Source organism: Patiria miniata, unplaced genomic scaffold (assembly GCF_015706575.1).
Source record: "Patiria miniata isolate m_02_andy unplaced genomic scaffold, ASM1570657v1 HiC_scaffold_3, whole genome shotgun sequence".
In the NCBI taxonomy this organism is placed as follows: Eukaryota; Metazoa; Echinodermata; class Asteroidea; order Valvatida; family Asterinidae; genus Patiria; species Patiria miniata.
Window position 1 is genome coordinate 40,239,030 of NW_024037069.1, and position 27,667 is coordinate 40,266,696.

Consider the following 27,667-nt stretch of genomic DNA (forward strand, 5'->3'; position numbering starts at 1 on the left):
ATCACTGAAACAATTCACTTCAACCTGGCTTTTTATATAAAGTCGATGCACTTTAATATCAATATATTCTCAAACATATCCTTTAAAATAAAGCATTTTTTTTCATGTACAGAGCAATTGTCAATGTTAATTGAACCAATTTACCAAAACAGAAGAGTAAAAAAAAAAGTTGTTCAAAACCATATCCATCAATTGCACATTAAGAAATAAAGCTACGGAGTACAGACTAGTTGTGAGTAAACCAAATAAAAATGAATAATAAAATAATAATAAAGCCACAAAAGAGAAATTAATAAAATACTTGTCTATGGTTTAACACTATAAATCAAAATAAGAGTTGACGAAATTAACTGTAACATTTACAATAGTGTAAAGGCACGGGCGGCGATGCTTTGAACTGGGCATCGCGTAAATTTGAAATCGATAAATTACGAGTCTTGTAATTTAACTTAAAAGCACAACATCATGTTTAGTTTAAATTAAAGAGTTGAACTTACAACTATTAAATTCTCGCAAAAAAATACAACATACGAATGATTTTAATCCCAGCACAAGGAGTCAAAAACAAGGGGAATGAAAAATGCTGACATTTCGCCAGATTCTTAGGAATTTGAGAAAACATAACATTTTATCTTAGCAAAATAATATTTACTGGTATGCAAATCGAATATAAGTAAATAACTTAGCCCACAACCATTCCAAAGTAATGCAAATAAACATAAATAATCTTCAGTCCCGACAATACTCGGCTCTTAAGGGAAAGTTGCGGGAACACCATTTTTTTAAAACATTTTGTTCTCCTTATGTTCTTTACCAATCTTTGAAATGAACTTTCCTTTTTTCATCGAGTTCAAAATAATGAGTCTACTATGGCCCCGTTTTTGACGATCGTTTTAAATTGATACACTTCAGCGACTGCAAGTGAAGATTTAGTCCTTAAGAAACTTTTAAAATGATGACACAAAATATGTATTGTCATATTTCCTTTACTTCTGGAAATTGTCAACTTGGACTTCTTAACTTCTTTTGCCGTGTTTTTATTTGCAACATACTGGGAACACTTTTATCGCTCTGCACTTTTTCGAACTTATTTCTTTGCTCGTTGAGCTTTAAAATCAATATGTTCAAAATTATCTTTTTAAAAAATCTTAAGCCTATTTTGAGCAAAATGTACACAAGCCAACGGAGTTACAGATTCAATCATGTTAATGAATGTAAACTGATTGAGTTATATTATGTAATTACTAATTCCAATGATTTTACAGAAATAAAATTATCATGTGAACATTTGTTTCATAATCTGACAACAATATCGTGTCAGCTCCTTTGTTAGCAACACGTTGTGTGCCATCAAAATTGGTTGCACAACTGTGCAAGTATATACGAAAGCTATCTCCTCAACAAAATATATATTTCGGGAAAAATATAAAGCAAAGGATAATATCTTCCCCTCAATTTACTATTTTCATTAAAAACAATCACCTTTTTTAAAAGGATCTATCGATTGCGAAATTAGCGAAATATGCTTGTCGTGGGTGTAATTTTCCACCAAATTGGAAAACAAGCATCTAAGGAAACTGACTATTCTCAACCACGTCCTTTTGGTAAGTCATATATTTTTTGTCTTTGTAATGTAAGAAAACTTTTTTTTAAATTGGACAATGGAATGTTGGTTTCGCGTCTCTCAGAGTTTGATTTAAAAAGTATAGGACACAAATAAATGTCAAATCAAAAATTCCATCGTACCGCTAATATTACCAGTTAGGCCCAAAATAAGGAGCTTCAGTTTCTTTAACAACCTGAAAAGGTTCTTTAGCTATTCAAACTTTTTAGTAAACGACTGTGGAATATATAAAGGGGGCAAGTCTCTTATTGAAACATGTACGTAATAATTTGGAGGGAAAATGTATGTTAACGCGAGCATAGGGCGTGGTCAACGCAGATTTTAAATCATAGCACGGACTGCAATGACCTCTCTCTCTAGAAGTATTAAACGCCCTCAATGTCAAAGAAGGTCCAACCAATGCTGGCTTGTAGAATACCAACACAGCAATTCCGCCTCAAAAATGAAATTGGAAAAATATGTGGAACATACTTAAAAGCTGCCCATCATTTATTCCTTACTAATGAGGCTATTTTTAAGTGCTCCTTGAAAATAACCTCGCAGCACATCAAAGCATCTTTGGCTTGAAATTAAATATGAAAACAAAAACAAAGAGCGTGTGATTAAAATGTCGAGTATCCGACCTTCTTCTAGTAGCGTCCAAATTATTTAGTGGTAAACATAGTCGAAATAATTAGGAGCTGGTCCCTACTTCGTTTCGCTTGTAGGGCTTGTCCAATTAACTTTTTCTACGGAGTCCCATTTAAGAATTCGAAAAACAAAACCCATTCCCAAAGGACACCACCACATTCCGTTGAAACCAAAAAAATATATTTCATCCCATTCGGGTGTGTTTTTATAATCTCTGTCGCCTTAAACTGACACCCTTCAATTCTTGCACGGCTATAACAGGCCCGATGTCAACACGGGAACCAGCGAATTGCCGCCTCCAACACGGTACTTATTGATAGGCGTATATAGCGCCCTCAACCGACCGCTCACATGTTTTTAAAATGTTGTCATCGCGTCAAAGCATAACAAATCCCCAATTCACACACAGGCACAAACTTTCTGATCCGTTTGTAAATCACGCGTGAAAACTGTGATTCTCATGCTACAAGTCAGGGTGTTTTTTAGAGGTTTTGAGCATCATTTTATCAGTACTCCTCTTCCTCATATGTTTCCCCAGTCTTGGCCGAGGGCTCGGGTTCTTTGTAGTCCTCCATGCGGGGCTCCGGCTTGAGTACGGCCTTCTCGGACTTGCGACTGATGCAGCGGCGGACCTGGGCCAAGATGGTCTGAAGGCGCCGGTCCAGAGCCTCCAGATGGGCCTCCAATAGGACGGGGAAGATCATGTCACGTGAGAGGGACTCCCGCATGACGTCACTCAGAAGGTACTCTTCGGTGGCGAGAAGTTGGAGCCGTTTGTACGTCGACTCACGTAAACTGAAACAAGAGCACCGACAGATTGTTAAAACAATCTTTCATACCAAGTTTCACAAATATAACAGCAACATGTTTCATGTAAGTCTTTAGAACGATTTACGCAGAAAAGCAGTTGAGGCTCCATTTAATTCACGCATCGGTTAAAAGGAGCCAAGGCACATTTGGCGTAAGTTGCAGACAATTCCCCAACTCCGAAAAGTTACACATAAGCTAAGTGCTGATCACGTAAAACGAAGGTTCCATATGAAAATATAACCCAACGTCAATATTTACAATTCAAGTTCAGACGTGAGGGAGCAAGGGATGGCATTGCATCAGAGCAGTATATAAATAAGGTTACAAAAGTTGCCAAAATGGTTGCACTATTTTTGTTGCAGTCGTTGAAACCCAAATAAAAGAAATAATTCACGAATCCAATGGCAGAATGTTTTCCATTCTTGGATCAAATGGCGTCCCCTCCCAGGCCCAGAGCAGTACCTCGCACTTTGCCATTCTCTCTATATACGCCTTTTTCTGTATATAGCTTTACCACTCTCCATCATTACATAACCAAATATTTGTCTTGGTATGAAAGGTTTCCATGCATGTAATAGGCGTGCACTTACAGGCAACATTGGAAGAGCGGTGCAAGAATGGACAACTCATCCTGGTGATGCTTCCCAAACCTGACAAGAAACAAAACAAATCATCACTCTTATTAGTTGCCATGATAATCCCTGGATACAGTATCTATAAAAAAAAAATAACACCCCTTTTGGTCATTTTCAATTTTAATCTCATTTCCAGACAGTTTGTTCCATGTCATCAATATGTACAAAGATAATTAAACAGAATACACGATGAACTCAGAAAGAATGGCAATTGTTAGTTCTCAAAATCCCATTAAATCATTCTCGAAATCTGACAAATTCACCATGATAAAAATAACACTTCCGGAAATTGTTGCTGAGAATGTTAGTGGTGACTGGAAGGTGCACAAAAATGTATCCCTCTTACGTGTTTTGAGCATCTAAAACAACATTTCACACTAGTAAGAACAATTCACACGTAACCTTCGAATACTTACATCCCCTTTCCCCCAAAAACACATTTGAATTATTGTCATCGTTCTAATTAACTTATTTTTAAAGCTATAGTCCATCATTTGCAGCCATCCGAAAAGTAACTGACGTAATTATTGTTGAAAAACAAACTTGGTTGAAAGATACTAAGGGAACTAAACTCCCTGTGAAATTATTCTTTCTGGGAAGCTGTCATTTTGAAATAATCAACGAAAGAAGGCATTTCCAACGGTGATTCTTAAGAAGCACCGTAGGAAAATTTAAATAAGTAGTTCGTTTTGTTATTCAGCGCAGCGCGCACAAGTATTGGAACGGCGCACACGCGCGCGCGGTTGTTATAATTCGTCGGATCAGTGCGCGACGTCGCGTATAGCTGCAATTCAAAACATGATTCAGTAACTTTTGATTTGAAATTGAGATCTTAGAATGCTGTTTTTCTCGGAATATACAGCTGAAGCTGAGCTGAAACTTCATCAGGTTAGTTGTTCAGTATCCTTCATTAGATTTTGAACACTTTTGTTGCTTCAAACGAACAAAATGCACAAATTACAAATGATGGACTGTAGCTTTAAGGAAATGCTTGATGTACAGATAGAGAAACGGACTGACTTACGCTCTTCCGTGATCTAAGTGAATCGGGAAAGTGAAATTTCCAAAGGCCTCAAATGTCTCGTAGTGATGTCGATCCATGTTACCTATATGAGGTGAAGCAAAAGATTAAACTGAAACAAGTCAGGTGTGTTTACAAACACAAATGCCCCGCAACCGTGACTGTTTCCATGACATAACACCACTCTAACATCAAATTACATGTACCTTGGTCAAATGGAACGTTCATTGACAGCATTAGTGTCTTCTGTAGGTTTTATATGAATTAATCCCTAATCCCTATGATCTCAGAATAAATACAAGATTTCTATTGTTTTAGCCACTGTGACCTTGACCCTTGACCTTTCGACCCCCAATGCGATAGGCTCCTTGGGATTGCCAAGGACAATCCACAAACCAAATTTGAAGTTCATATGTAAAGTATATCTCAAGTTATCGCGCTGACAAAATTTCTTTTGTTTTTGCCACTGTGACCTTGACCCTTGACCTTTTGGCCCCAAATGCAAAAGGCTTCTTAGGATTGCCAAGGACAATCCACAAACAAAATTTGAAGTTCATATGTAAAGTATATCTCAAGTTATCGCGCTGACAAAATTTCTATTGTTTCTGCCACTGTGACCTTGACCCTTGACCTTTCGGCCCCAAATGCAATAGGCTTCTTAGAATTGCCAAGGACAATCCACAAACCAAATTTGAAGTTCATATGTAAAGTATTTCTCAAGTTATCGCGCTGACAAAATTTCTATTGTTTCAGCCACTGTGACCTTGACCCTTGACCTTTCGGCCCCAATTGCAAAAGGCTTCTAAGGATTACCAAGGACAAACCACAAACCAAATTTGAAGTTCATATGTTAAGTATTTCTCAAGTTATCGCGCTGACAAAATTTCTATTGTTTCAGCCACTGTGACCTTGACCCTTGACCTTTCGGCCCCAAATGCAAAAGGCTTCTTAGGATTACCAAGGACAATCCACAAACCAAATTTGAAGTTCATATGTTAAGTATTTCTCAAGTTATCGCGCTGACAAGATTTGTCCGGACACACACACCCACACAACGTCGGTGCTACCTACATTATGTGGACGTCTTTTGTTCGGAAGTCCACACTGCGTATGTAAGACAAACTCACCCACCCACACACACACCCACACACCCACCCACCCACCCACCCACCCACCCACGGAAGGACAAGGCGGAAACAGTATGCCCCTTCGGCTTCGCCGCGGGGCATAAAAAGAATTCACTAACAAAAGATTTAACAGAAGCATTGAGACAAACATCTGGATAAATGATGAAAGGGATGTCAAGTTAAGGATGAGGTCAGAGTCCAAGTTCAGTAAAAACAAGAAGCATAATGATACTTAACTGATATACCTTTTCGAGGCAAAAACAAGTGTAATTGTCCTCCAAATTGCAAGATTATACGTGTCGACTATAAATTTACATTTCAAATTTAACCAAATAGTTACCCACCCCTCACGGTTCACTTGTCTTGTGACGTCAACATTTCTCGATTTTCTTAAGCTCTTCAGTTATTTGCTCGTTTTTGCAAAATTTATGACAACTTGTTTTACATCGTGGATGAAAATTAAAAAGTACGAGTCTGGAGTCGCTCCATCTGTGCGTTGTGAAATGTTCACGCCGAGACGTCACGGGTAAGGGCCCACCTGCCCCAACGCCCCAACATTTTGCACTCTCGGTGTTTCATTGATTTCGTGTCACTGAGGTGGAAGTACACTGCCCGAAAATCCAGCTGTTTGCTGGCGCTCGTTTCCCGCCCAAATCGATTTTCCCCCGCAACCGAAACGATATGTAATAAAAGAACAGCTCGTCCTGTAAGTTCGTCTGAGGAATTCAGTTGTTTTCGACGAGTGAATAAATGTTGACTTTTCAAGATTTTGACATTATAATAAAGAAAAACAATTTGACAGTGGAAACTGGAGGACCGCCTTAACATTATGACTGTCAGTTGCAATAAAATACCGATAGTCTGATACAATGATTCGGGTGTCGCAGGTTCGAATCCAGTTACAGTTAATTTCACCAGGGTGTTCATATAATTTGAAACTTAAAACATGAAAAATAATCGTGTATTGGTATTTACTTAAAACCATTCAATCTGCATTTCCTCTCAAGAGGAAATTCTAGAACAAAACACAAATGTTCAACAGAAAAGATATTGAAGAACTCTGGAGCTCTATTGTACAATCACTCCTGTGTGTCTCTTCATTAAGAATTTTGCACAACAGCCTGCGTTAGTTCATTAAAAACAAATAAGACTTGCCTATGAGAAAGTCGTAGACCGACATGTCCATGAGGTCCAGCAGTCTCCGGCCCGTCTTGTACGGGTGCTTCGTCATGACGGACCGCTCACAGTAAGTCGGGTCCTGCTCCCATCTGCCAGATTTGGAGGAGAAATGAACAGAGTAAGAAATCTTTGGTTCATTGTTAGTGCAACAAGGTCGTAACTCGAATCTGCAACAAAGTCGTATCTCGCACGAATACGCTCCGTGCAACTACGACATATCTCGCGTTTCGCAACGTCCATTGACTTTGTGTGTACATCGGGTTATTTTAAGCGAGATACGACATTTTGACATTGAAAACTTTGCGTTTCACGTACATGACGTCACATGCCATTTTAGGAGATACAACCTTGTTGCACGGACACAACGTTTTGAAGAAAGCTTTTTAGATTATAAAACTGTTGGTGAAGAAACTGTATGTGTGGAGGAATCTTTTTTATCCTTTACTTGTACTTTTTCCAAACGTTATAATCTGACCTTCTTCAAAGGAAAGGCCAAAGTCAGTGACCTTTCAAAACCAGACAATGAACTTTCCAATAACTATTCAACATTTCAATCGCTCTAATCGTATCATCCTCCAAAGGGATGGTCATGGAGTTTGACAGACAAAACGTAACCTTTACATTTCTGCCAGGGTGGAATTTACATTTGCACAGATGATCTTTATACGGAGAGGGTGTGGTCAAACAGTTGTCTAGTCGTCCCCGGAAGATGTAGGTTGTATTTTTGGTAAGAAAAGCCCCTTGTGCCTCAGGTTTGCTGTATGTAAAATAAACTCAAATGGGTCTCTTGGGAAACAATTTTTTGATACTTAAGACTTCCTCTCCAAAGGTGAGGCTAGATTTATCTTTCGGCAACGGATTGGGAAGTGGGCGTGGCGCGCTCACGCCGTCTGGCTGGGCTACTTGTCTGCATGCAATGTGAGCATCAGAACAACTTGACAAGCAACAAATTCAACCCAGATCTCACCGGAAAAAAGTTAATACCAGAGTTGAAGTCAAGTCCGTAGACAACGCAAATCACAAGCCTTATTTCAAGTGTAGGCTTCACCTTGAGTGGCCATTGAAAAGACATTGTGACTGATGGGCGAGTCTCATAATCAGGCAGAAGTAAGTTCACAAGTGACTGGGGATAAACAATGACAAAGGAATGCCTTTGTTACAGTTCATCTGAATAGATTGCCACTTGACTGGGACTAGGTGACTTGTGATTGATTAACGATGACGTTTGATTGACTTACGATGACGTTAGATTGAATGACGATGACTTGTGATTGCCTTACGATGACCTGTGATTGACGAGGACTTGTGATTCACTTACAATGACGTTTGAGTAAATTACGATGACTTGTGATTGATTTACGATGACTTGGGATGACTTACAATGATTTGTGATTGACTTACGATGACTTGGGATTGACTTACAATGATTTGTGATTGACTTACGATGACTTGTGAGAACCCATGAGTACTCGACTGCCCGTGCCATTTGCGCAACGACTTTTCAGTATTTCCTAAGGTGGATTTTCCTGGTTTTGAGAGGTTTTTTTCAAAGCATATTCTGAACAAGGCTACGCCAAGAACAGGGCAACACGAAAGAAAAATAGAAGAGTAGGTGCTCAGGAAAACTGAAGGTAGGAAGTAACATTCCTCTTGAAACAAGACAGATCAGATAAGTTGGAGGGAGGAATTGGTCAAAGGTTCCTTTGGTCATTTTCATTTGGCGTAACTGACAAACCAACTCCCTTGACCCTATACTCACACTGCTGTTCTGTGTTTGCTGTAGGATCGTCTCCAAGGATGACGCCATGTCTTACGAGGCGCGGCCTTGAAGGACGGTAGGTAGGCGGCCACCGACCCCTCGATCATGTCCGGCTTACCGCACACGGCCGTCTCTGTCTCGCAGTAGTAGGAGCAGTGACCCACGAAACATATATTGTTGGCTGGACACAGAAAAAAGATAAATGTAAACATTTTCATACATCCATAATGCCTTTTAAAGACTGTGAAACTGCACTGCACTCTTATTGTGATTAGCCTTTATCTCGCAAACTTTCGGAAAGCACTCATTATAAAATAATTAAGTTATAAAGTGCAAAACACGAAATTCAACATTGCAATGCAAACTGTTAATTATTCCCAAATGATACAAAGGGTCATCGCTGACAACCTACTAGTTTGCTGGTTGTCTGCGACAAGTGAAGATGCATTGCGATGTTATCTGGTCTGTGATCTACTGTAAGAACTAGTGAATTGATGTGCAAGCCCATCTGACAACATAACTGGAGACAAGTAGACTTCAATGGTCGTGTTTCATTTTTATTGTATATCGGATTCGCCAGTGAAATACTGTGTGTTGCACTTACAAATCCTACAGTAGACATATCTTCGTTTCCCCTCTAGAGGCGTGTTTGCAGATTAGAAAATCTCAGTGCATATTAGTACGCGATTTCCTTTCCCAAATTCTTGACTAGACATGGATCAAATAGGCTTTGTCCATTTTGAAGTCATCATCAATTTGCAGTTTGACAAGGAATTTTTTTAAAAAGAACCCTTATTTCGTGACCCGATACGGATCGAGATATTGACGAACAGAGTGAAATGTGATTATTTACCAGGGGAACGGAAGAATGTTTTCCGAAGACCCGAATCAGCCAAATCGTAGATGTCGGCCGTCAAGTTGAACCACCGACCTGCGACAGGGGGCGCTCTCCGAAAATCTAAAATTCTGGACGAGAACACGATAAAGCACACGATAAAGGTTATTCTGGTAAACCTTAGGTAACTATTACAGATTCAGGTTGGGGAGTCAGGTTGGCATAGCGATACTTTCCTCGCCTTCCACCGCTGTGACCCGGGTTCGAATCCCGCCTGGGAAAATATGTGGATTGGGTTTTCAGTCCCTGCCTGATTCCGTGGGTTTTCCCCAGAATATTCTTCTGGGCTTTTCCTCCCACCTCTAAAACTGTAACTTCTTCTCATTGTCTTCTCTCCCCAGGTTTTTCTCAGGCTTGCGAGCTACAGTGCCTAGGGCGCTTTTGAGGAATCCTTGGTTTCATTATCAGAAATGATTAATAATAATAATAATAATTTTCTATTGTGGATGCTAAGAGTAGCGAGATAATTGTACGGGTTTAAGAGTAACATTTAACGTAGCCGATCCTGTGACTGTCGAACTTAGAGAATGTTTGTACGGTATCTTCTGAAGAGGACGAAAAGAGCGCATGGTCGTAATGGATTTCTAATACCATTAGAAAGAAGTACGCATCAAACAATGTATTTTCCCACCATACCAAACTTCAAATCTACCAAAACCATACATTATTGTATAATATTTTGATTTATAATTATGCTCTTACCTATCAAGGTGAAAAGCTGCTATTTCAGCGTTATGTCGTTCTATATCGGAAAAGTAGAAATGGTTTGGTAACGTTTCGTACTCCCGCGGAACTCTGTAAAACAAAACCACACAACGAAAAACGATTTGAATATTTTGAAAATATGCCATTCATGCGTGGACAATAAAAGAGGACTCAACAACTTTGAAATATTGACAACAATAGTATTCAATGGTAACATCACTGTCCATTGCATTATTGAGGATTTTCTCAAATTTGTCAAAACGTCATGCGCATAAGAGTGTACCATATTTTCGCACGAAAACGCAAGTCGGAAAAGCATAATAATAACAGGTAAGTCGGGAACTGAAAATGGGCCAAGATTCATCGAAAACGAAGCTCACCACAGAGCGAATCTATTGCTATGCAAATTCGTCCTTTGGTATTGCAATCAACTGATAAATCTTACTCACCTCCATGGTTTGAAAAGTGCATGGCCACCGTCTTCAAACGTTAAAATAAGTTTCACCTGAGTACCTCCGGATTTTTCGTCTGGTAAAAAAAACCAAGAGAATGAAAATTTAATGATAAATATTCATAAAATGGTCTCGTATGAATTTCAAAGACTAAAATTCCACTTTAGACATCAGACAAACTATCATACACTTAGGACTCCGTGTCAGAACGACGGCCGAAAAAAATTGCCAAATTTGAAAGTATTCAATTCATCTTGTTTATCAGACAAGTTGGCGAGAACAGCTTCTATTTTGCTTACAATCTCTCAGATTTCAGTACAGTATCGTGTTCAGAAATGCTCAGGTTAGAGGGGGAATGACATTACGCAATGACGTCACATCAACTTCTTGACCACTCACGACGTCGTTATGCCGCGTCCGAGTAGGCGAATTTCAAATCCAAATTGAAAAGCGAGCCTCTCAATACTAACCCATTGTATGACATTGAGGACCTTTTGTTTTTCAATCCTCTCAACAAAAGACAGCACTTAGGCCCTCGGTTTCAGTGCCAGATTTGAAATTCGTAAATTGCTTGGCTACGGCTGGAATTAAGACTCGGATCTATAAGAGCGGCTGCAGCCGCTTCCATAGACGTGTATGTTATTTCCAGTCGTAGCAATGTACATTTGTAATTTGGACGTGGCATTAGCCTGAGCCACAGCCGAAGTCGCTACAGCCAAAATGCCTTTTGGGGCGTTTTACCCTTAGCTTGTGCCACCGTCCACTGCGATAGAGGCCACGATTGAAAGGGAAAGTGAACTTACCGACTTCGTAGATCGGATGCGTCATGAGGTACTCTAATAGGTCGTCAATCACGCTGGTGTTGGAATAAACTTCAAAACGATTGATGCCGAGTTGAAAAGACTCCAATATTTTAAATTCGTGTTTCCTGAAAAGAAAACAATACAATGTGGGGAAATTAAAGATGAATTCCTCGTGCTATTTCGAGTTTTCCAATTGCTATTTTTTTTAACAACATAAATATTCACTTTTGAATGAGACATTGAAGGAAGAAATCCACCAACGTTTAGTTATAGACTTATTTCTTTAAAGAATACCAATTATTTGAAGGGCTGGTTCGTTAAATTTGTGCGCAAAATGAAAACCCCTTTTCAGAGGGATGCAGACGCCAAAATCCAGGGAAGTACTATTCGATAAAACAAAGCACAAATACAAATTAAATTCGATAGAAGAAAAAAAAATTAAAGAACACTGGGGCACGTGCATTTATGACAATTATAAAAGGAAGATTGTTTTGCAAATAATTATTGTAATGTGGATATGTATCACACGGGAGAATCATTACTAGAATATGTACGTGAGGTGTGTTAAGTTTGAGGCTAATATTTGAAGTGCTGAATCTTTTTGAATGAGAGTGTAATTGGTAGATGTTGGAAACAATATCCTATATACATGTAATCAGACTCTTTATTGTTCAGGACTTGGGGTTCAATTTAAAGTCACTGTGTTGGAACGACTTTGGTGACCGTTTTCCCATTAAATCTGAAGAGCGACCTCTATTATTTTGCAATAAATGTTGAAGACGAATGCAAACGGACTTCCTTACAGATTTTGTTTTATGACAAATTTCTTATGCATGCCGTTTTGTTTCCCTACAATCAACGTCTAAATGAGTATTATTTACTATAGTTTGAAATTTGAAGCATTTTGTCAAAAGCCGAGTTCAACATGGCGAGTTACCGGTCATCTCTGAGAGGAAAAATATAAAAAAAATTCTCGCCATCACTTCAATGATAACTCAGCATTTCAATGTCTGGTCTGCAAAAGGTCAACTTCTTTATTGAGGAAAAATGCGTCTCCGCTTCAAGTCTCGCTAGGTATCACAGAATCTTGACAAAATGCCAGGAATTTTTGCAACACGTCCGACGTGCTCCGACGCGACAGGCGGCTTCCGCCGACGCGCCGGGCTCACCTCGCACGCCATGCCCGCCGCTCACCCCGGTCCAACTCGGCCGAGGGTGACTCGGAGGCCAGCGTATGAATGTTGCCGGGCAAGGCTCGCCTTGATTGCTCGACGATGAGACGGGATGAGGAAGACAAGTTCTTATTTGAACTGTCATCCTGGACCGCTGTCAGAGAGAGAGGATGCCGTGGCAATAAGATGCGCTCAGATATGGACGGGTTTGCAGGCCGTTGGCCTCTTGGTTAAAGGGAAACGCAATGCCACCGATTAGAAAAAAACATCTTAATTTATATTGTTTTGTGAGAAACTTTCACAAGAGATTTTAGATTTTCCACCTGCTTATCAGATCTGTGTGTTTTCGCAAGGGGAAGATTTATTGATTCTATATTCCTCGTGTGAAAAAAAAACTGACTGGTTTCTTTTCTCACGAGTGTTCACCTTGTTCGTTATCGACGAACAGCCCGTCCGAAGCATTAAGTTCAAACCACTCCCCACTTTTCTGAACCCACCCCCCCCCCAACCTCACAAACTCCAACCTTGTTGGTCAAGACTATAGATCGATTGCATTCAGCCGCCATCTTTGTGGTCTGTTTTGTGATGTTAATTCATTATACAATTAATACAAAAGAGGTCTACCCGTGTGTGTATCTCTAAGTTGGATAAAACCCTACGCCTCGAAGAGGCTGCACATTTCCTTCTAAACATCAACAATTCATTGAAAATTTCCTTTTCAAACAGGAATCCGCGATAAAAAAAAACATTACATTTCCAGAACGGGCAACTGTTACCACATATTTTTGCAACACAAATTGCTCTGGACAAATAGAAGGAGCAATAACGCTGAGTAATGACTCGTGTGCAATTCCTGACGTGCGTCTCTTCAAAACGACGAAAATCCGAATTGACAGTAAAGAAACATGACATGACTCATTTGTATTAGTCATTGTTTCTTTCAAGCGAAACCTGTGCATGTTGCCTTTTCCCCAACTGTAAAAGGCAGCTTCAGTTATACGACAGCGCGTACCTTTAAGACATGGTGAACGACCGTGCACAGCCAAGGGAAGATGACAGGTCCCATCCTGACACGTGTACCTAGGATCCAACTTCTTGTCTTACATCTTTTCTGACACACATGCATGCTCACGAAATGTGACATATTTCTCATACTAGAAAGCGTCTACATTGCTTACATTTTTCCCACCTAATCCTTTACTTGAAAATGTATTGGAAACACAGTTAGCAGAATGTTACACTATAATGCATGAATGTTCAGGGGAAAGTTGTATGGTTGGAGCGACAATTCGCTAGCAACTGTATGTGCATTACTGAAATTGCCAAAGCTTCAGTTCAGATATCATTTTGGATGCCAAATTGTATTACAAATGTTGGTGTGAACCTAGCCTAACTCATTGAAAAAACTGTGAAACAAAGGTATATGCAAGAGACGTCTCTGATGAGGGTTGGGGTTATGATTTTTACAAAAAAATAGTAATTCGTATCCTTAACTTTGATTCCATTTTTGACAAAACCCGTTTTGGGCATGCCTAAATGGACGAATTAGGAACAGGGAAAAGTCAAGTGAGAGTTAGAGCCCAAGAGACCTGATTTCATAGGAAGCTAATTTTCAAATGATGACACCGATGAACATATTTTTCAGCGATCTGATGTCGCATCAATCTCTGTGTACTTATATAGGAATCAATCCCTGTAGTGTGTAGGAGCATATAGAAACGAAGTGAGATGACTGTCTGAATCCTGCAAAATCTTTCCAAATTTCTGGTGAAAATCGAAGGATTTAGGAGAAAATTAAGGTTCATGACAGAAACAAGCAACTGGCACGACAAGGGAGTAGGCATAATCTTCAAGGAGAATACGAACAATTCTTCCTTCAAAATACCGACTTGTTTTTTATTGGAATATGTTCACTGTGTCAAATTTCACTCGAATCCTACGTTCGTTACTCCCAACATATTGCATTATGTCTTCTTCATGAGAGTGAAACCAGTTTGATGAGACTAATTGACTTCATCCTTTCCTAACCCGAGATTAAAATTAACTCCCGGCCTAGTAAGTTCAGCTTCAATTCTAGAATTAGCACTGCAGGCTGGGTCATTTCTCTCGGCACAGTGACCTTATCGAACAAGACATTTGGCATTTCAAACTTACGCAGCGTAACAACAGAATACATTCACGTGTTGTCTACCATATCATATGCCAACATATAGTCATGCTTGCACCTGTTTGATTGTCCGCCATAATCAGTGCTTGCCTACAAATGTACATATACAGGGTACAGTGTATAACGAAAGATATTGCAGAACCCAACTTCATTTCCAGGACACGTAGATCCGACCTTCGTGGTGTCAATATGAATCATCGCATCCGGTCCGACAACACGCAGGGCTAAGCATAAGACGTCGAGGTGGAAGACTCTTATATAAGTCCTCATATTTTTAGAAACCACAATTATATTTCAAAGAATAATATTTTTTGCCTATTTCTCGTTATTTATTTAAAAAAAAACTGCATGACGCATTGCCGAACCCTACATGTATTTCCGGCTACAAGACAATACACTGGACCGTGCCCTACATGTCACATAAAAGTGCACTTCCCGACATCTACTTTCGATTCTGGTATCGATCCCGCCAAAAAGCGACGCCTTCGATGTACTAGCAAACCCCGCGCGACCCGGTCATCTACCGATTCCATGCATAATTCCGAAACGGGAAATCGAGCGGTTTCGGTCAGTTTCAATTTCCACCGAACTAGTAACAGCGTGGTTGTTTTCCTGAAAAGCTAACAATGCTCGTCCATGTTAAGCACTGGCAAGACTGTTTTTCTTTTCCTCTTAGTTTCTGTTCAATTCACGGAGGTCTATTTTCATCGTAAACCGGAGGTCTGTTCCGATACTTACTGAATCTACAACTGACGACTTTTACAATGCGCGCGACGACAATAATCAGAATGAAAGACAATTCCATACTCAAAGAAATCTTACATTTCAGAAATTTAACGGTATCGGTTTCAGGAATGGCTGAAAAGACGCAAGACTTCTTCCGAGATTGGAATACAATACAGTCCTAAACAATGCGGATTCCTATTATTTCAGAAATCCGCCCGGAGCTGAGATGATTTTTCTGGGAAGATGAAGGTGCGAAATGTTAAATAAGAAGGAAGGACTGCCAAACGGTCGACTGGTGCTATTAAACCAACTGCACACTTGGGTTTGAGATCTTGGTATAACAGGCAAACTTGCAACCGACACAAATTTGCATTATGTGAAATTTGGACTCTTGAAAATTATGGAGTCGATGACAGCATCGCGCACGCTTCAGCACAAATAGAACAATGAAAAAGTCACCGACGCAAGTCAGTGGCCATCTTGTTAAATAATTCTGCATTTTCAAGAAAAACGGAAATAATCAGATTCCTCTTTCGAGGAATAATCAGATTCCTCTTTATGACAGGATCAAAAAAGCGCGTTGTGTCAGAAGTACCTCTGATCATGCTTGAAGGCAACCACAACATTCACAAAACCTGACAAATGTGTAACACCATCTTGTTATATAATTCTGCATTTTCAAGAAAAACCGAAATAATCCGATTCCGCTTTCAAAGCTCTGCCCCAATACGACAGAGCACTTTTAATCTTTGAAACGTCTTTTAAAGAAAATGTTGCAGAGACATTTTTATTATAATTAATGACAATATCAACCCTTTACGGCATATCTGTTTACCACGGCTGATGCAAAACGTAGCTTGAGACTAAAGCATTAAATATTACATTGCATGTTTTCTTTAAAGAGATCTGCAGTCCCATAAACACCAATGGCATACAACTGAAATCACCATCAACGGAACGAGTAGGCCGACTATTAAAATGACGTCGGGCTCAATTATTATTACCTACAATACGATCGTTAATAGTTGCTAGGAAGAGCTTGTCATAATCAAACCAACAAGATTCATTATTGCACAGAGCTGTTCTGAAAAAAACCTGCCGCACATGTTGCCGATTGCAACAGCTGCTTCGGAGTTCGGACAAAGACAATAACGATATCCATGCGAAATTACACCCAAATATCCAACAATACCAGCCCCCACCTCTATAAATACGCCAATTATTGAACGCGTTCGCAGCCGCAATTTCCAACTTACAGATGGCAGTGTATCTAATTGTATTATGACGTCTCTATCTGCGTTACGCGTGCACGTATATGAAAAGCAACAAAATAATTTTAATCAATTTTGTAAATTCGTTGTTTTAAATGGATTAAAGCGAAGAAAAAGGGGAGTGACAGGAGTAATCGAATAGTTCTGACCAATGATTTGGTTATGTTCATATCTGTCGTTTTGTTTAATACATGCATGTAGTTTACGATATCACCATGCAGTCAAATCTCTTACATGACTTTGGTTCTGAAAAGAACCTGTTTTTAACTTTCTACCACATGGTGCTACCGCAAACATATCCACTGTGCAACTAGGGGGTGTGCAAAATCGTATTAAAATTGGAGGATTCGTATTAAAATTGGAGGATTCAGGACTGTTAGGGCTAGGTACTTATTAAAAAATAATGTTGTGGACTTTTACGAGAAAATATACTTTCAACATCCTACATTGCTTTCAAACTTTCCATGTCTTGTGACGGGTGCATGCCTATGTTCCGCAATGCCTATGTTCCCCAATGCCTATATTCCCCAACCCTAACCCTAACCCTAACCATCTAACCCTAGCCCTAACCCTTACCCTAACCCTAAGGATTTTGGGTAACATATGTATTGGGGAACATAGGTATAGACCTTTATCATGCTGCCACCATTTTAGTAATGTTCCCAGTATCCAGTAACAGAGCTGAATGATAATGTTTTTGTGCAAAACGGAACCAGACTCGCTTTGGTTACGTTGATTTGAAAGGGAAAAAATCAAGATGGTCGCAACATGATAATAGTCTATTGGGGAACATCGGGTAGACAAAGGTAATAAAGGTTTTAAATAATTTTAAAAGAGTGTCGAATCCGTATTTGTCAGGCGGGAGGTGGATTATACATCCCCCCCCCCCCAATCCTCCTTCCACCAAGCGTACAGCACTACTCGAAATCTAGGACACAATTATTTTGATTCCGTGTATAGTCTCAGCCTGTCTCGGGAAGAAGTTGGTCAAATACGACAATTGCATGCATTTTGCCTGGAGCACGTTAGAATCTCGTTTATTGGCACAGAATCCTGAGCGGCCTAATTTGTATCAATTGCCATTGTCAACACGCACTTTAAATGTCAATGGCGAGCACGCTAACCGATTGCTTGAGTAAATATAGGCGCGCGGTGCGTGCCCGCAGAATAATAATGACTCTCTCAAAAACGTCCGGCAGTCTTATCTCTCATCGTTTAGTGCTGTGATTCGGATATACTGGTGATTCTGGAATGGATTGAGCAGCGGTAAACCCTTTCCTGCAGTATCATTTTGGAAGTAGGCTAATGCTCAGTGGGCATTAGCCTACTTCCGATCTCTAACTTTGCCTGACAAACTTAAGTACGTATAACATAAGATTTTTAGTAACTAAAATAATAAGATAATACAAGAATTTTTTGGAAGGAGGATTCATGACCGATGGTGTCCTTGGTACTCAGTGGGTGCCATTTTAAAAGCTGGTAACCACTTCTATCATGTATCACTGTCCCTCGTCAGTGGATACCATTTCAATGTTAACTGGTAACCCAGACTATACCACGAGTAAATCCACACCGAGCTCCTTTAACAACCCCTGGGACCTACAACAAACAAATTACAAGTTGCATTGAATTTTCCCACTTCCTGTTTTATTTGTTTGCGCAGAGGGACTATAACCCCACTAGACCTCGATCCCACGACGACTGAACCTTTTCATACACCATGAAATTCCCACGCGCCAGAGCGAACGACAAACCCTTTCATACCAAATTTTCTCGCGCACATGTTGGTCTATTGATCTATCGACATTTTCGGCGGGGGATTGGGCAGATGTCTCGGGGCAAATTTGATTAAAATGGATGCGAACCTTGCAGCGTGCATGGGCAGTGCACCGTGTATATTTATCGGGGTTTTGTTCCTGAGCTGATCTTGCACACCGTATGTATAGGTTTGTTCGTGTTTCTTGAATCGAAGGTAACTAGGTTTAAAAAACAAAGTAAATAGGTGCAAATAAAAGCCGAGTCGCATAATACAAAAACCCAGGTGATTGTATGGCGGGCGCTGCTTGTATGCAACTGCGTATGCTTGCTGGAATGTACATGTACGTTGTGTGTCAAGCTTAGGCACTGCAGTATATACATGTACATGTACTGTACATGTAGTTGGTTTAGTAGTGCCGATTCACACAGGAAAAATAATAGTTTATTCAGGCAGCAAGATTAACACATAAGAACCAAATTCACATACCGTACCAGTACATTCGTAGCAAGTTACAAAACAAGATAGCATGCACAGCGAGTCATCCTTTAAATGGCTAAAAAAGTAAAAACAAAAGATTTGGAGCTTGTACATTCGCATTCTTCAAGCGTCACATTACACATCAAGCATCTGAATCACTAAAAGCTCTTTAATAACATTGTAACACGTATGCCTACTGGTTTATAGCTTAAATGACTATATGTATATGAAACGATTTACCACTTAATGAAAGAAATGGGGCATTGCCTTCACCTGCACCGAACCTGCATACCAGCATAACATTGTATGTAAAATACAGTTGAGTTATCTTGCCCGAGTACAGCGATAACCTTATGAAAGAACTACATAGAAACCCGACCCTTGAACTTGACATTGTATGCGATTGAAGGGTGCAAGGATAGGGTGAATAGTGTGTTGTGTCAAAAATATGAACTGGCGCATTGCCATAAATCCGATGATACATGTCCTAGATGTACAAATATACGGGCATGCAAAAATGCAATGTAACTCTAAAATTGCTTTGAAGCTTTTGGGGAAGACGAACTTTCGCAGTTTGTGTGCACGGCAACATGAAAGATGCGAGCTCAGTTTTTTTGTCACAAAAGTGAGAAGTGAGGTAACTTTACAGAACTTTTAAACAATCCAAAAAAAACATTCATTCAGTATGAAACCCTTTATTAGCCTATATGTGAATCTAAATGTATGTTTTTATATATTTACGTAAACTTTCATGTTTTAAAGCGTCTACCAAAATAAGAAGGTAGACGCTATAGCAAAAGAAATACCAACTCTAATTTCCACTAAAGTTAAAATTTCTTCAGATGTACATGTAAATCTAGTTTTATTGAAACGAAGAGGTCTATTAAATCGTTGAAAACAACTGAATCATTCCTTTAAGTCAAACTTGAAAACTCCCTTGAGCAAACTTAACACACCACACTCAGTTAGATTTGGGAACGGCTTGACGTCAATTGCCACCGAGTGACTCATTTCACTCCGGCCTGGCTAGACCCAACGTAAGCACCCACACACACCGGATGCAACGGCTCGCTCATACATGCCGTTACCCAAACTCCGGGAAGTGTACACTGATCAAGCGAAGCACGAGCACGCTGTACAAGCCAATTTTGGGCTTGGCTTGTGATGATGGAACTTCAAAAGGTTCTGATACCTGGCATGGCAACCGGCTACGTCACTTTATGTCTATTTTGCTGTCAAGTCATACACTTGTTTTGGTCCAACTCCAAGACTGGACTTAGATTTAAGTTCCTCTTATACAAAAGGTCCGTGACAAGCAAGGTCGCTGTATCAACAAGATGAATAAAATCAAATCTTGGCAATATTGGCAACGCTACCCAGGGAATTCCAAGCATACCTCACACGAGCAGTATATACAAGCTACTGCATGCGCGTGAGGTATGCTCGAAATTTCCCAGGTAGCGCTGCCAATATTGCTAAGACTGGATTTGTTCATCTTGTTAACAGATATACCTCCACCGGCGCAGCAACTTAACCGCGTTTGTCACGGGACAGGCTGCAAAACTTGGACCAAGACTATAGTCGTACACTGGCATCGTGGTTCAAATTCTACTTCTTTTTATCCATACTCAGCGTGATAAAAAAATAGCTGTGGATTCTTTTCATTTGCCCATCACAAATATTTTATTTATAGTCCACAAGCTGCAGTTCTCCGCTTCTCGCATATGATCCTACACTTTTACTCTGGTTCTTGGTATTTTGTAATAATCAAAAAGTACGACCGACAACTTTGGAAATTTCACACTCACAGCTCGTAAATCTATTATACAGCTAATGATTCACACACAAAAATCCAACAAAACTTGGAGTTTCACTTTTCAGGTTAAAGCATTCTGATGAAATTTCTATCCAAACACCACATTATATGTCATGATTAGTTTTATACGGATCTGACACATGGTGAACATCGGTCATTCTTATGATGTAAACTTTCCCCAGGAAGGTTTTCTAACAGATCGCGTTACATTTAAAGGGTTAATTCGCGATTGTGTGATGGCGTGATGCTCAAAACACTGAAAACAACTTAATTTCTCGGTAACAATTTTCCAATGTCAATAAAATGTGGTTCCATAACTTCAATAAACAAGCCGAAGGATCGAGCCTCAACAAGGCCACATCGGGAAAACATTTGCCAAGTCACATTTCGGATTAAGCATTCGGATGTCCCCTCTAAAATACCCTTCTCCCGGATCTAGCCTCGGAAGTTATGACAGGGATGACCCCTGCTAAGGTCACGGCAAATGATCTTTATCAACAGCCGTCTAGGTTGCAGGCTGTTTATACGGGTGGTCTTGCCCTTGTTATCGTGGCAACCACAGTATTCGGCAGGTTTTCGTCACAAGGTCGGGCCGTGTCATCATGATGCAAGCGTGGGGTAATCGTAATAAGGAGTCCCTTGGGCCAAATGTGTACAAAAAAAGTTCAGCTTTAATAGCCAAAAAAGAGACGTCAGTCTGCTGTGGTATCATGTGGCACATGTTAGATGTGTGCAAGACATGGGACCTGAGGAGAAACTGAATCGAAACTGGTGAAACTGTCATAAATTTCAATTTGTTTTGAAAGGGGTGAAGCAGCATTTGAACTCTTCCTATTGAGCGGAAAACTTTTATGGAGGAAGTGAGGGCGTATATTGTCCGACCCGGGGGAAAGGGGAACGATCCAAACTGGATTCAATCCATGTTGAAGGATACATGGGAACTAAAGAGTGTGCGGGGTCCATTATCTAAATTCCTGGATAAGAAAGCATTTTGCTTAAACCAAAACTCGACCTATTTAAAGCTGTTTTAAGAACGTTGAATACACAACATCTTTACGATGGTCTTGTTAGCTATAAGCCTGTTTGCCACTATTCACTAATGACCTATTTTTACCATTTGGTGTCAATATAATTATGTGTGGTTTTGGACCGGTGTTGTGTGATATCTCTGGCCTCTACGAACAAAGGATCACAGTGCTGGAAGAAGAACTCCACGGTTATTTATGATGCTGATAGTCATTATACAATGGTTAAGTTCATAGAAGTCTCAATTTAATATGACACCAAACACATTGCGCTTTCTTTGCGCGTTATACCCGATTCATACGCACACAATCGCATTGTAAATACGCACGCGGTTGATAAAATTACTTTGTGAAATTAAAGGGAATTGGGAAATATGATTTATTTTGTCACAATAGATGGCGTCCATTAAGTCCCTGTGCATTGCAATTACTATGCCTGAGAAGCTATTTATAAGCAATACTGAAGAGAACCTTGGCTTAATTGCCTGTAACATTGTGCTACGCATTCGCAAAGCTCGTTTGTAATGCCGCGATGCATCGTCTTGCATATACTAGCTGTGCGTTCATAATGAGAATATGCATTATTTAAGGCTTCGTCGGGGTCCAGCACTAGCTATAGATGAGGAACAATAAATTTACTGCATGAGATACAAGGGCGCCGTCTCATCAACGAGCAATCATAATGAAAGACGTTACTCCGTTGACTGATTCGACCTCTGGTCTTATTAGAGGTTGGAGCATGGGGCTGGGCGGAGGGTATAACTGGTTTGGGTCGGTACGGTATAAGGGCAGTGTGGCCAGGTATAGGTAAATCGTGCAACGTTCGTAGCACAATTCTGATTGCCGTGTCCACACTGACACCTAGATTTTTAAATTGACGACGTTTCGGCGCCGATCAGCGAAACCTTTCGACAATTTCCGAGTTATAGACGACGGCTGTTGCATGTCGCACTGGCCTACATAACTGTACTTTTTTTTAATAGTTGTACAATATTTATAAAAGTTGCTTTACAATATCGTGCAGTAATCCCACAATTATGCTTTTATTTTATGTATTGTGCTGTATTGTATTTGTAATAAACTGTATTTGTACATATGTCTAGTCATTTGTAGTGTATGCAGGGCCCCAATGGAAACCAGTTTTAAACTGTTTGGGCATACCCTTGGTAAAGAAATGTAATAATAAAAATAAATAAATAAATAAATAACATGTGCAGATAGTTCATATTTTTTGTAAGATTAGGTGAAAGTCGCGTAAACGGTCTGTGTTCCAACGTGCAATCATTGCAGTGGTGATTCTACTGTGGTTTGTAATGCGAAAACGTATTGACGAACAGCTGAAAATGTTGTTTATCTCGAAAAGGTTAAAGTGGTTAAAACTGGTGTATTACTATCAGACCTGTCAAAGAACCATTAACCATGCCATTGACTACATGGAATGGATTAACGTTCATCTGTTAGTGCGCTTCCTTATTGTCATGCAAAAATGCACGGTACTTTTAATGAATTTTGTGAAATGTCACTCATGGTAAACATTTCACTGAGAAAAGGTCACAAACAAAAAGGGCTGACAAAAATGATAAATCCTTCTGTGAAGCAGCGATAGGCTGAAACAGGAAATAAGCGATAATTTCTGAAATATTAAAGAGTGGTTGTGCAGTGATATTTGATTCCAATCAAATGGAAATTGGAATAAAACACACTCGAGGGCGTGGATTGTCCATGGTTATTTTTGCGAATGAAGAAGGAATGGCATTTGGGCATTTGGGCATTTGTGACATTCATGAGTGTTTGATTTTGTTTGTATGCGCAACAAAGCGATTTTGTGAATTGGGCCATATAATCAAAAATGACTTGGAAAGTAAGAATGATTTGGCCCAAATGAAAGGGCAGGCTCACTCCAACAATAATTTTTCTCAATGTAAACTTGACCCGCACCTCTGTGCGCTATGATTTGGTTGATTTCCAGGATTTGTATTATGTCACGGATGTTCATGACCTTGGAGGTTTCCATGTATTATCAATGCGAATAACCAGATTTGTATATCATTGTATATGGTGCGCCGAGACCATTTTATTAGGAAGACGTTTCAGTGTTTAAGACGCTCTTATTTCTTTTCAATTGCATTTTATATTGACCTAGTACGTAACAGACAGGAATGTGCGGTAAGTGGGCACTAATCAGTACCAAGGGCATCATAAGTTTGTGCAGGAAAAATCCCAAATTTGACGTTATTCACCGTCGTCGGGTTTCAGAAAATAGCATGGAAAGGAAAATGCGTAAAAGGTGCGCTTCTATTTGTTGTAAAAGATGTTAAAACGTGTAATCTTAGGAATGTATTATTTATTTTCAGACAGTTCAGAGAAATTATTACAACATTTGTTTGCTTCAGTTCATTGCCCATTTGAAGACTATGCACTGGTTTTTGCACACAACTCAAACTTAGTAGATACGAAATGTTCTTTTTGTTTTTTATAAGATATTTGTAACTTACCCTTTCGGCTTCTTAAGTCGTATAAGTTTTTCCGTTTTGGAGGGCACACTCACAGCAGAAGGCAGCGACATAAGTTTCTCGTATTTCCCAGTATTGGGCTTAGTTTGCTCGGGCTGCGTCCTCAGCCACTTGTGGTCCGAGTTGTAGAAGTTTCCCTCGTCCGGGAAACCTTTGGGTCTAGTCCTCCTGGTCCGTGGGTCTCTGGGGTGTGCCGGCCCCTCGGCATTAGTTCTCGAGTTGGTCTTTCTGTAGGCGGTATCCTTGTGTTCGTGGCGGCCCGCCGAGTCGGCTAGGGGGTCCAGCTCATGCGTGTGCCGGGCCACCGTCAGGTTGGCCGCAGTGCCTCCCGAGCGAGAGGCGCTCTTACCAAGCTGTCGTCGCAGGTGCACGGGGTGGTCACCAGCCCGCACCTGCTGGCCATCCTCCACCACGGGGCCTCCCTGGACAGACTGTACCCTCACGCTCTGGTAGAACATGGACACTGGTTTCAGGTCCACTGTCAAGATCATGAGGACCAAGGCTGTGGTGATGGCAGTGCCCACCATCACCGCTACAGCTCTCTGCTTCAGCTTCATGCTGCCTCGGCAAATCCCGCATATAATTCCCGTTTTCATTCAGCTTCTTAACCGAGGCTGGTCAAGTCGTCATAATACACTAACCCATGGAGCCCTGAACATTGTGAACGGCTTCAGACGTATGTACTCGTATAAACCCACGCAGGTGGTAGACGGGTTTGGAAGAGATTAGTGTGTACACAGCAGACAACACACCACACATGCTTCTATTTTTCTCCAATGAGTGAACCCTATCCAGCGAGACCCCGGTCTCGAGTGAGCGCAAAGACTCGCCGCAGCGGGCTTTAAGACGACACCTCCCCCATCAGAACTGCCAGCTCTGCACGCTACTTCTCGACACTGATACCGGAGTAGATATCCAATGAGTAGTATGATGCTCGGCTGCCAGTCTCCATGACAAACAAAGGTGTATTATTAATATCACCATCATCATCACCGCAAACAGACCACGGCCGAGCATGCAATGGGGACCCACTCGGTACACGGCGAGAGCACAACTTAACGGTGACACAAGCTGATTTGCATGGCAATAGGCGGTGACCAATGGTATTTACACGTTACACCATACGGCTATTCAGTGCCTCATAGAGCTATCTCATGCTCACACACTGCCTCAGCACAGACAAATAACGATGATCCCCTCGATCGCACTCAATCGCAGTCGACGACCTTCAGCAGCGTGCACATTGATCAATTGTTCTCCTGATAGTAATCGATGATAACAAACAGCTATCACAACGAGACTTGAAACTCTGAAGGGTACAGTAGATTCGCTACGCTTATGAGCGATGTACACAATCTCGTGTGTATAAAGGCCTCCATGCGCAGTGTACGTATTGCAGCTACCAAATCAGATATTTCCTTCACCGTTGTGTACAGTCGATAGCTGTCCAGCGAGCACTCAATCTTCTTACGACGAGCGGCTGCGGCTTTTTTTTCTTTGGGCCGATCTCGTGTTTACAGCCTCGCTAGCAAGACCCGAGTATCGTGCGCACAGCAAGTTAGCCGAGCATGTAATGAACGAAATGACCTGAAGGCGTAGAGGGGCCCAGAAAACCCTCGGCTTGCTAGCGCTAGCGCCCAATACAACCTAACACACGTAGCAAACACCGACAGTAGACAGGTCCGTGTTGAACTGTACTTGCACTGCCGTACATGCCTTTAGGTGTATCATAATCATATAGTGCTAGTAATTCATAGCCAATGCATGTATGTGGGTTATGGGCACGCACTGTCCCTACAGCTGCACTTCCGTTGACAATCAGCTCAGAGAGAGGCGCACTGCTGACTAACCGCGTGTGCTTTGGGGTCCGCAGCACTAGCACAGGAACTGAAGTTTGAAAGAATGACGCCACCAAGAAAGTCGGTCGATGAAGAAAACATCGTGATGGGAAAGTAGAGGAAATGGAATGGGAACACATCATGCATTATGTATGTATGGGTTCCAACCTCTTGAGGCATTCCAGTCCAACGATGTATATTCATAAGTATTTTGTCCTTATATCATAATATCCCCTCCAGTAATTAATACATCTAGGACCACAACATGGTCACCCCTTTTCGGGAGTAATTGATTTTTATTTGAGGAGGGAAGATTTGGGAAAGCCACCTGCCAAACGACCTAGTTGGCAGCGGGGTGATTCATTAATTGAGTAAAGTACACACTGATTATTTAAATACTAATCAACAGGACAAGGCCTAGTAAAGCTGGTCCCAGGGTGCGCACAATTTCAGTCACCTGATTTGGAATGGCTATTTGGAATTGATTCCATGCATCTGCTGGTCTACATATACAATGGATCGGATTTAGCCATTACGGGGTAATCCTATGCGATGGCACCGCCCAGCTCTTCACTTTAATATTCGAGGCAATGATAAGTGTCAAAAAGTAGTTCCATATAACAGTGTGGCCAAAGTTTCCCTTGAGCCTCGTCCTTGTTTGGTCTGCTTCTGGAAAGCATATAATAGTAGGGCAGATAGGGGTAGTATTTGGGGGAATTGTGCCTTTGATCATACAAGAATGGCATTTGGCTCTCAGACTGTGTCTTAAGAAAGAGCTGATGTTTGGTTATAGGGCCATCGCAGATCATTGTCCCATTAAAATTTTTAAAAAAATATAGGTAGAATAACAAGCAATTTTCAAAATTTTCAAAATGGCTGCCACTGCTTGTTATTCTACCTTTTTTTATTTTCAAAGGACAAACCTGCGATGGCCCTGCAGCAATATCTGTCTCATGACATACTCTGACTGTGTGCCAAATTCCATGCTTGTATCATCAAAGGCAAATTCCATCACTTCTATCTGCCGTATTAATTTAGATTGGGTAATGTCCAATAATTCTAGATGAGGTTTGCCAATACCTAGGATTTGAAGGTTTTACTTCTTACCAGTTGTCCAGATTTATTGCTGGTTAAGGTCGGTCCATAGTCTTTTCATATGAGGATGCACTATACAATGATATATGGTTTATAAACATACGTGTCATACTGCAAATGCCATCCAGACACTAAACTGGATTGATGTACGCGTATTTAATGGAACAG

General features: G+C 40.6%; 1 protein-coding gene across 1 annotated transcript; it reads right to left on the reverse strand.

The window, feature by feature from the left end:
- Nucleotides 1-26,423, reverse strand: LOC119737355 (extracellular serine/threonine protein kinase FAM20C-like). The gene is made up of 10 exons (XM_038211652.1): nucleotides 24,549-26,423; nucleotides 11,641-11,765; nucleotides 10,835-10,913; nucleotides 10,383-10,475; nucleotides 9,639-9,751; nucleotides 8,786-8,966; nucleotides 7,003-7,115; nucleotides 4,724-4,805; nucleotides 3,655-3,714; nucleotides 1-3,049 (listed from the first exon to the last, which is right to left on the reverse strand). Exons 1-10 carry the CDS (start codon nucleotides 25,160-25,162, stop codon nucleotides 2,761-2,763), a joined length of 1,749 nt encoding a protein of 582 aa, XP_038067580.1. The 5' UTR covers nucleotides 25,163-26,423; the 3' UTR covers nucleotides 1-2,760.
- Nucleotides 26,424-27,667: the final 1,244 nt, after the last annotated feature.

Excerpts from the sequence above, each read along its gene's own strand:
- LOC119737355 (XM_038211652.1), bottom strand. The coding sequence starts at position 25,162 with ATGAAAACGGGAATTATATGCGGGATTTGCCGAGGCAGCATGAAGCTG. Across the intron at positions 11,766-24,548 it reads CGACTTAAGAAGCCGAAAGG|GAAACACGAATTTAAAATAT; the intron begins GTAAGTTACAAA and ends TTTTCTTTTCAG. Across the intron at positions 8,967-9,638 it reads AACATTCTTCCGTTCCCCTG|CCAACAATATATGTTTCGTG; the intron begins GTAAATAATCAC and ends TTCTGTGTCCAG.